We start from the raw sequence: 10,767 nt of genomic DNA, 5'->3' as shown, positions 1-10,767 counted from the left end.
GCATTCATCATTCAGTCATTGTTAGTTTTACACTTAAGACATGACTCTGCCATTGTGCTGTAGAATTTGTGAATTTTGTCTCTTTCAGTTTGTACTGGATTAAGCATAAATTGTAATTTTGTTCATTATTTTACAACACTCCCTTCATCTTGTACCAATATCAGTTATTTTTAAGTCTTGATTCCAATAGTTACTTATTATAGTTAAGGTTTTTTATATCTTACATATCACATGAGTATCTGTTTCTGACTCAAATAGAATTCCATCAACATTGCTCTGATGTCCAAAAGCTTTCAGGGGAATTTTCTCATTCTGTCATGGAAATAATTGTATTTAGGCAATTACCATGTCATTTACGGTTTCTTTGCTTTTAGATTTCCACGTGGGTCAATTTATCGGTGAATTCTGAATGTATAATTCAATAGATAACAATTTGAACAGAAAATATCAAAACAAGTCTAATCTTAGTGTGTCTTATCAAAACGTACATATGATCTCAGCCAGTGTCCATTTTTCTAGTGGGCCTGCCCCCACATTTAACCCTGGCTTTTAAAACATTTCATCCAGGCTTTAACCCTGATAGTGATTCTTTCTCTCTCTCCAGGACGACTTCCTCCTGATCCACTACGATAAAGGGCCGTGCAGAAACAAACTGGGCCACTCCAGAGCTTCAGTGATCTGGCACCGGACACAGGTACTGTATTGTAAAAACTAGGCATTAGTTGGCTTTAGCTCAGCGGGCTAACAATCGTCTGGCATGCTGGAGTTCCGGGTTCGAACCCAGTCAGTCACACAGGTTAGCTGTGGCAGCAGTATCTACAGTTGAAGTCGGAAGTTTACATACATTCTTCCAACAATTGTTTACAGACAGATTATTTCACTTAATATCACTGTATCACAATTCCAGTGGGTCAGAAGTTTACATACACTAAATTGACTGTCCTTTTAAACAGCTTGGAAAATTCCAGAAAATTATGTCATGGCTTTAGATGCTTCTGATAGGCTAACTGACATCATTTGAGTCAATTGGAGGTGTACCTGTGGATGTATTTCAAGGCCTACCTTCAGACCTCTCCTCTCAGCAAGGAAGAAGCCACTGCTCCAAAACCGCCATAAAAAAGACAGACTACGGTTTGCAACTGCACATGGGGACAAAGATCATACTTTTTGGAGAAATGTCCTCTGGTCTGATGAAACAAAAATAGAACTGTTTGGCCATAATGACCATCATTATGTTTGGAGGAAAAAGGAGGAGGCTTGCAAGCCGAAGAACACCATCCCAACCGTGAAGCACGGGGGTGACAGCATTATGTTGTGGGGGTGCTTTGCTGCAGGAGGGACTGGTGCACTTCACAAAATAGATGGCATCATGAGGAAGGAACATTATGTGGATATATTGAAGCAACATCTCAAGACATCAGTCAGGAAGTTAAAGCTTGGTCACAAATGAGTCTTCCAAAAGGACAATGACCCCAAGCATACTTCCAAAGTTGTGGCAAAATGGCTTAAGGACAACAAAGTCAAGGTATTGGAGTGGCCATCACAAAGGCCTGACCTCAATCCTATAGAAAATGTGTGGGCAGAACTGAAAAAGTGTGTGTGAGCAAGGAGGCCTACAAACCTGACTCAGTTACACCAGCTCTGTCAGGAGGAATGGGCCAAAATTCACCCAACTTATTGTGGGAAGCTTGTGGAAGGCTACCCGAAATGTTAGACCCAAGTTAAACAATTTAAAGGCAATGCTACCAAATACTAATTGAGTGTATGTAAACTTCTGACCCACTGGGAATGTGATGAAATAAATAAAAGCTGAAATAAATAATTCTTTCTACTATTATTCTGACATTTCACATTCTTAAAATAAAGTGGTGATCCTAACTGACCTAAGACAATTTTTACTAGGATTAAATGTCAGGAATTGTGAAAAACTGAGTTGAAACGTATTTGGCTACGGTGTATGTAAACTTGCGACTTCAACTGTATGTAGACCTATCCCCCACCTGCCTGTCCAGTTACAGGTCCTTGTTTTCATACTATCCGCCTGTCACTGTGGAAGGAGGTCTAGGAGGAAGTCTAAGACAACATAGGGACAACAATTGTAAAAATATGATTTGATAAGTGTTTAAATGTGTCTGGCCACACTAGTTCCTCTGTAGGTCTTATGTAGGTTTAACGCCTAACTGCTTCATCAATATTTAAAAGGTGTTGTTGAAAGCTCTTATCCCATTAGACTCAACACTTAACACTACCAACATAATGATTTTTATAACAGCATGTTGTCTGATGACTTTTTATCATCAAGGACACTAAGTGATGTATATATCTGCATATTCAGTGACTGTTTATCATCAAGGACACTAAGTGATGTATATATCTGCATATTCAGTGACTGTTTATCATCAAGGACACTAAGTGATGTATATATCTGCATATTCAGTGACTGTTTATCATCAAGGACACTAAGTGATGTATATATCTGCATATTCAGTGTCAGAAACCACAGGAGGTTGGTGGCACCTTAGTTGGGGGGCTCGTGGTATTGGCTGGAGCGGAATTGGTGGAATGATATCAAATACATTTTGAGTTTGATGTCATTCCATTTACTCCGTTCCAGCCATTATTATGAGCCGTCCTCTCCTAAGAAGCCTCCACTATCAGAATCACTGTATGTTTGCCAATCCTGTCTGTCACAATGTAGATTTATGTTTGAGGAACTACTGCCACCTTGTGAATATTCAGTGTACTACTGCATGGGCAGGTGAAAGATTGAATACTGTTGTGTTGATGCATCATTGTACTACTGTACATCACTTCCCTCCGGTGTCTATGTGATGTCTGGGTTAAAACAAGCACCTCATGAATCCCATGTTACAACTGGTGACGTTAAAAGGGCTTAGATACATTGGGTTGATTGTTAATGTGTGTATGTAGTAAAATCATTCACTTCCACTTGGACTCTCTCTCTCTCTCTCTCTCGCTTTCTCTCTCTCGCTCTTGCTCTTTCTCTCTCTCTCACGCTTTCTCTCTCTCTCTCTCTCGCTCTTTCTCTCTCTCTCTCTCTCTCTCTCGCTTTCTCTCTCTCTCTCGCTCTTGCTCTTTCTCTCTCTCTCGCTCTCTCTCTCTCTCTCGCTTTCTCTCTCTCTCTCTCTCGCTCTTTCTCTCTCGCGCTTTCTCTCTCTCTCTCTCTCGCTCTTGCTCTTTCTCTCTCTCTCTCGCTCTCTCTCTCTCTCGCTTTCTCTCTCTCTCTCTCACTCTCGCTCTCTTTCTCTCTCCAGGTGGTGGGGATATTTGCTGGCTTCGGTCTGCTCCTACTGGTGGCCTCTCCCTTCCTCCTCCTAGCCACACCCTTTGTTCTGTGCTGCAAGTGTAAATGCAGTAAAGGAGATGACGATCCTCTGCCTACCTAACCAACCTCACCCTGGACACAGGGTCATGTCAGCTCACCTGACAGACAGGGGCACCAGGCCTGTTGATGGACAGGGTGTTTGGTTAGTCATCCACTCCTTACAGTGTTTTAATCCCGCACACCGGCCCAGAGGACTCTTAGGGATTGATGGGTTTGTCGCTGGGGCAGCGCAGTGCAAGTGGATGAGGAACATTGACTTTGGGCGGAGCCAGCAAATTGGGTTGTGGGGACACTCTGAACAGTGTGGTTTTGATGTGATGTGTTAAGAAGGACCGGGCCTGCAGAGGCGAGGAGAACAGAACCACCAGTCAATGTTGGGCTGGGTTGGTTGTTGCTTCAGAAGTCAATCTGGGATTGGTGGTTATAGCTCTGTCTATGTGTGTCAGGTTCAAGGTTAAGGTTATTTGTACAACTGTCTTGGTGCTTGTTTGGGGGACTGCAAGTAAAATGTAGGTATATTTGGAGGGAGTAGCCTTGGCTATCAGCCACGGAATGTGGAAGTGTCTCCTATAAGGGTAGATGCTATGTCCCAAGTCACAACATATTCCCTATATAGTGCACTATTTCTGACCAGGACCTATAAGGCTCTGGGTTTAAAGTAGTGCACTATTTAGGGAATAGGGTGTAATTTGGACCACTACCAGGGTTATTTACTTACTGACCGGTTCTCCCTCTTCAGCTCTTGAGCTTTGTATAAGAACATAAACAATATCAAGGATCTCATCAGAGAAAACCATTTCAGATTATCCGTTTGTATCATGTAAATCTCTGAGGATTCACAACGTCCCTCAAATATATTTTGAACGTTTTGTTTTCTATTATAGACTTGCTGGGAAAGATTTGTCAGATAAAAGATGAGACTATTGTTCAACATAACCTACAGGATGCATGTCTACTATATGCTTGAGGATGTTGTATAATCTACTCAGATTATACGGCGTCAACTTTATCACCATCTTGAATTTACTGCCTGTTCTCCCAAAGAAAAATATGTGTAAATGTGTAAAAACTTCCTTTGCAACTATTTACCATAGAATAATTTGCTAAAATCGAGAGTGAATGGTATAACATTGATCTTTCAGTATTTCTATCAACACAGTGGAATTAACAGAATACAGGCCGCCCAGATGTAGCAAGCAGGGTTGGAGTCGATTCCATTTCAGTTAAATCAATTCAGGAAGATAACTGAAATTTCAATTTTCCTCATTGCTTCTTTATGAGAAACATTTGGAATTGGAATTTCAATTTACTTCTTGAATTGACTGAATGAAAAGGAATTGACCCCAACCCTGGTCGCAAGTGCTAATGTCCACCGAATAACCCATTCTGTAGCAGCTCAACCTCCGTCTGTTATATTTACTAGCAGTGAAACCCCTTTACCCTTTAATGAGTTAAACTAACCATCTTATATTAGACAATGCACTTGAGTTGAGATAGCCAAGGTGCCACAAAATGCCTTTCAGATCTACTTTGATATGAGTGTGATTGATTCACACTCCCTTTTTACCAAAATGCTCTTATTTGATATTGTACAATTCTGAACACTACTGTTATTTATCCTACACTTTGTCACATGTACTACTAGCATTCTCCTGTTACTCTCCACACCAATTATGTTTAGAAAGACTTCATTGCTTGCGGGTTGTATTTTTGTGGATAGAAAAATATCATAATAGTAGCTTTACTTTAAAGAATTCTGTGACACAATGACAATGGTGTACATTCTGGGTTTTAAAAGTGTAAAAGTATTCTATCACATTGTTTTTGTATACGAATATAACCTCGTCCCCAGGTTCAAGTGCTACGACAGAGCGAGAGCCAGCAAGTGGACGAGATGAATATGGATGTATTTCCATGATATGATTTAGAATTTTTAAATGTACTGCTTAATTGATCATTTCACGGTGTTCTGTCACAAAACCTGACCAATTGAGTCAGACTCCAAATATGGGCTAGACACATCCTGGTACAGTTTTATAGCAGCAATTGGGTCAATACAGCTTAGGAGACTTATCTGAGAAATTAGGAGGTTTGTGTGTGTTAGGGGGGGAACAGGCTAATAGGCTTATTTATAATTGGTGGTCAAGTTTTTGGAGTCAAATGTAGCCAAAATTATCCTTTAAGATGTCTAGGTCAGGACCACTTGTAGTGTGTGTTCACTTACATTTTAACTTCTTCATTTTGTTGTATTTAGGGTGTTTTATGTTTAAAGAATATTGCATTGCACTCAACTAATTCTGTTTAAACTGTATGAAGAACAGCTTTGTTACTGTAGCATTTCTGCACATGAGTTCTGTTATGTTAAATGGATACTTCGGGATTTTGGCAATGAGGCCCTTCATCTACATCCCCAGAGTCAGATAAACTCGGGAATAGCATTTTTATGTCTCGGCGTGGAGTTTGAAGGATGTTGCTATCTAGCGCTAGCGCAATTCTTAACTAGCTTTAACGCCATGCATGCTAGCAGATACCATAGACATCCAGCCATTGCGCTAACGCTAGTTAGCATTGCCAAAATCCCGAAATATCCATTTAAGTTCTTGTTCAGATGTTTACATACTGTACATTTATTTGTAACACCACAGACTTTCAATAAAAAAGCACATTTAGCTTGTTCTGGTAGCAGGTATTCTTGGTTATGTGCTTTGAGTGAATGGAATCAAATTAAATCAAATTTTACCTGGCACTTGCCGAATGCAACAGGTGTAGACTTTACTGTGAAATGCTTACTTACGAGCCATTTCCCAACAATGCAGAGTTTAAAAAATAATATTAAATTGCTAAATTGCAAGGGTACCAGGTATAATATGTAGGTAGGGGTGAAAGTGACTAGGCAATCAGGATAGATAATAAACAGAATAGCAGGGGGAGTATATGGGCCTCCTTTCAGACCCTGGGGATGGTACCAGAAATAATTGTAAGGTAAAAAATATGTGTTAAAGATTCTGCAGTCAGAGGAACAGAAAGCTGCAGCAAGAAAGGATCAAGCACATCATCAATCAATTTGTTATACATCAATCTTGTGCAAGGCGTCTTGCAGTACCCTCTACTATCATCAATAGAGTGGAGTAGCGCAATATACAGTGGGACTACAGATAATGTACAGTTAGACTATATTATTCAGACGTTATGGTAACATAGATGTTTTAATACATGCTTTATGAAAACCACAATGTCACCACTCTAATAAGTAAACTATTTTCTGTTTATCCCTGAGAAATAACCACATTGAAAACTCAGTACACAGACATACCGCCATCCTCTGCCCCTCTACAGTCAATCATTTGAAGAGCAGACCTAACACACTCCGGACCTCTTGACACGAACAGGCTCCCCCAGACCCAGACGGGGTGGCGGGACTTCAACATCTGCTGTGTGTGGTCTAATCCGAGCTTCTAGTTCTGTGTCCCTGTACCACGCATGGTCTGGCACGGGGACCCGCAGGGGCAGGTGGGCAGCTGCCTCCCACGGCAACAGTTCAACACCAAACCTAATCAATTAATGTGCCTCTCCACCAACTACCTCGGCCATCTGTCCGGACCTGAACTACACACCACACAGGAACACAGCAGCGCTACGATGTTCACTCCGGTGCACACAGAACGACAGAACTCACCATCAGAGGCTAGATCCCATGTTGTTATCTAACTAGAGATGATGAAGACAATGCTGGTACAAAGGAGTGGTGTGTTTACTGCCTCTTGGTTTCAATCTACTGAGTGAAATATTGAGGGTGGAAGTTGGGAGTAGGGAGCTGAAATACTGTTTTACAGCCACAAGAGGGCATCCTTAGTTTGGATTTCGTTATGTAACCACTGCATCTAACAATGTGCCCAATTGCTCACATGGTCCATTAACTTTGTGACTGTATAACGTTCCCTGTTTACTTTCTGTTTTTCACTAAAATCCCGCTCACAGAATATCTCTCCCTTTTATTCTTTCGTCCATGTGCAGAATATCCTCCAACCAAAACCTTCACACCATTCACAGCAGAACAGCAGGAGTGAGCAGAGAGCTGAGAGCTGGAACTGAGGGACTTCATATCCCCAGGTGAGCTGTGGGAGCCTCTGGACAGCCTACCATTACAACCCTCCCTGGTTTGGCCTGAGTTCAAACAGCCAGAGGTACAACTTGGCCATTGACTGTCATAGACTCTGACAAGCACATGTGCGAGAGGGGGGGGGGGGGGGGGGGGGGGGGGACATTGATCAAAGCGGAGCATTTTATCTCCATTACGGAGCCCCTCACTACATTTTGTATTCTGCCAATCTGTTGAACCAGCCGGATTAGAAAACCTGGGTGGGCAGAGATGGAGGCAGTGTTCGGTCTTAAGGAACAAATAGCTGCGACAGAATGATACCTACTTAACAATACTAAACACATACTAAACAATACTAAACACATACTAAACAATACTAAACACATACTAAACAATACTAAACACATACTTAACAATACTAAACACATACTAAACACACACTAAACTATAATAAACAATACTAAACACATACTAAACACACACTAAACTATAATAAACACATACTAAACACATACTAAACACACACTAAACTATAATAAACAATACTAAACACATACTAAACTATAATAAACAATACTAAACACATACTAAACACACACTAAACTATAATAAACAATACTAAACACATACTAAACACACACTAAACTATAATAAACACATACTAAACAATACTAAACACATACTTAACAATACTAAACACATACTAAACAATACTAAACACATACTAAACAATACTAAACAATACTAAACACATACTAAACACACACTAAACTATAATAAACACATACTAAACAATACTAAACACATACTTAACAATACTAAACACATACTAAACAATACTAAACACATACTAAACAATACTAAACACATACTAAATAATACTAAACACATACTAAACAATACTAAACACATACTAAACAATACTAAACACATACTAAACAATACTAAACACATACTAAACAATACTAAACACATACTAAACAATACTAAACACATACTAAACACACACTAAACTATAATAAACACATACTAAACAACATGAAACACATACTAAACGACACTAAACAATACTAAATATTAAACAACACTAAACACATACTAAACAATACTAAACACATACTTAACAATACTAAACACATACTAAACACACACTAAACTATAATAAACACATACTAAACAACATGAAACACATACTAAACGACACTAAACAATACTAAATATTAAACAACACTAAACACATACTAAACAATATTAAACACATACTTAACAATACTAAACACATACTAAACACACACTAAACTATAATAAACACATACTAAACAACATGAAACACATACTAAACGACACTAAACAATACTAAATATTAAACAACACTAAACACATACTAAACAATACTAAACACATACTAAACACACACTAAACTATAATAAACACATACTAAACAACATGAAACACATACTAAACGACACTAAACAATACTAAATATTAAACAACACTAAACACATACTAAACAATACTAAACACATACTAAACACACACTAAACTATAATAAACACATACTAAACAACATGAAACACATACTAAACGACACTAAACAATACTAAATATTAAACAACACTAAACACATACTAAACAACACTAAACAATACTAAATATTAAACAACACTAAACACATACTAAACAATACTAAACACATACTAAACACACACTAAACTATAATAAACACATACTAAACAACATGAAACACATACTAAACGACACTAAACAATACTAAATATTAAACAACACTAAACACATACTAAACAACACTAAACAATTCTAAATATTAAACAACACTAAACACATACTAAACAACACTAAAAACATTCTAAACAATACTAAACAACACTAAACACATACTAAACAACACTAAACACATACTAAACAATTTTAAACAACACTAAACACATACTAAACAATACTAAACAATACCAAACACATACTAAACAATACTAAACACATACTAAACAATACTAAACAATCTCAACAATACTAAACAACACTAAACACATACTAACAACACTAAACACATACTACACACATACTAAACACATACTAAATTCATACTAAACACATACAAAACAACACTAAACACATTCTAAACATGTAGTAAACAACCCTACACACATACTAAACACATACTAAACACATTCTAAACACATACCAAACACATACCAAACAATACTAAACACATACTAAACAACACTAAACCCATACTAACCACATACTAAACACATACTAGACAACACTAAACAACACTAAACACATACTAAACAACACTAAACACATTCTAAACACATACTAAACAACACTAAACACATACTAACAACACAAAACAAATACTAAACAATATTAAACAACATTAAAAACATACTAAACAATACTAAACAAGCTCAACAATACTAAACATCACTAAACACATACTAAACAACACTAAACAACACTAAACTCATACTACACACATACTAAGCACATACTACACAATACTAAACAACACTAAACATATTAAACAACACTAAACACATACTAAAAAATATTAAACAACATTAAAAACATACTAAACAATACTAAACAATCTCAACAATACTAAACAACACTAAACACATACTAAACAATACGAAGCACATACTAAACAATACTAGACATCACTAAACATATACTAAACACATACTAAACAACACTAAACACATACTAACATACTCCCCCATACTCCCCCAGTCTCCCCATAGTCTCTCCTAGTCTCCCCATAATCTCCCCCAGTCTCCCTTATTCCCCCCAGTCTCCCCCTAGTCTCTCCCACTCTCCGCTAGTCTCCCCCTAGTCTCCCCCAGTCTCCCCCTAGTCTCCCCCAGTCTCCCCCTAGTCTCCCCCCAGTCTCCCCCTAGTCTCCCCCCAGTCTCCCCCAGTCTCCCTCTTCGTCTCCCCCAGTCCCCCCCAAGTCTCCCCCAGTCCCCCCCAGTCTCCCCCAGTCTCCCCCTTCGTCTCCCCAGTCTCCCCCTTCGTTCTTCCCAGTCTCCCCCTAGTCTTTCCCAGTCTCCCCTAGTCTCCCCAGTCTCCCCCTAGTCTCCCCTAGTCTCCCCAGTCTCCCCCTAGTCTCCCCTTAGTCTCCACTCGTCTCCCCCTAGTCTCTCCTAGTCTCCCCCTAGTATCTCCCAGTCTCCCCCAGTCCCCCCCAGTCACCCCATAGTCTCTCCTAGTCTCCCCCAGTCCCCCCCAGTCTCCGGCTAGTCTCCCCCTAGTCTCCCCCTATTCCCCCTCTAGTCTCCCCCTATTCCCCCCCTAG

The 10,767-nt window shown here is 39.1% G+C and overlaps 1 protein-coding gene across 1 annotated transcript in view; it reads left to right on the top strand.

Annotated features, from left to right (window-relative positions):
* LOC120024567 (probable E3 ubiquitin-protein ligase RNF144A-A) overlaps positions 1-6,022 on the top strand; it is a 47,220-nt gene extending 41,198 nt beyond the window's left edge. Inside the window, exons 7-8 of the mRNA XM_038968851.1 lie at positions 605-694; positions 3,276-6,022. Of these exons, the coding sequence (XP_038824779.1) occupies positions 605-694; positions 3,276-3,407 (222 nt within the window). The 3' untranslated portion in view covers positions 3,408-6,022. The remainder of the gene's footprint in view (positions 1-604; positions 695-3,275) is intronic.
* Positions 6,023-10,767: the final 4,745 nt, after the last annotated feature.

Source organism: Salvelinus namaycush, chromosome 29 (genome assembly GCF_016432855.1).
Source record: "Salvelinus namaycush isolate Seneca chromosome 29, SaNama_1.0, whole genome shotgun sequence".
NCBI classification, from domain to species: Eukaryota; Metazoa; Chordata; class Actinopteri; order Salmoniformes; family Salmonidae; genus Salvelinus; species Salvelinus namaycush.
Note: the sequence above shows the minus strand (reverse complement) of the source record. Positions and strands in the feature narration are given on the sequence as shown.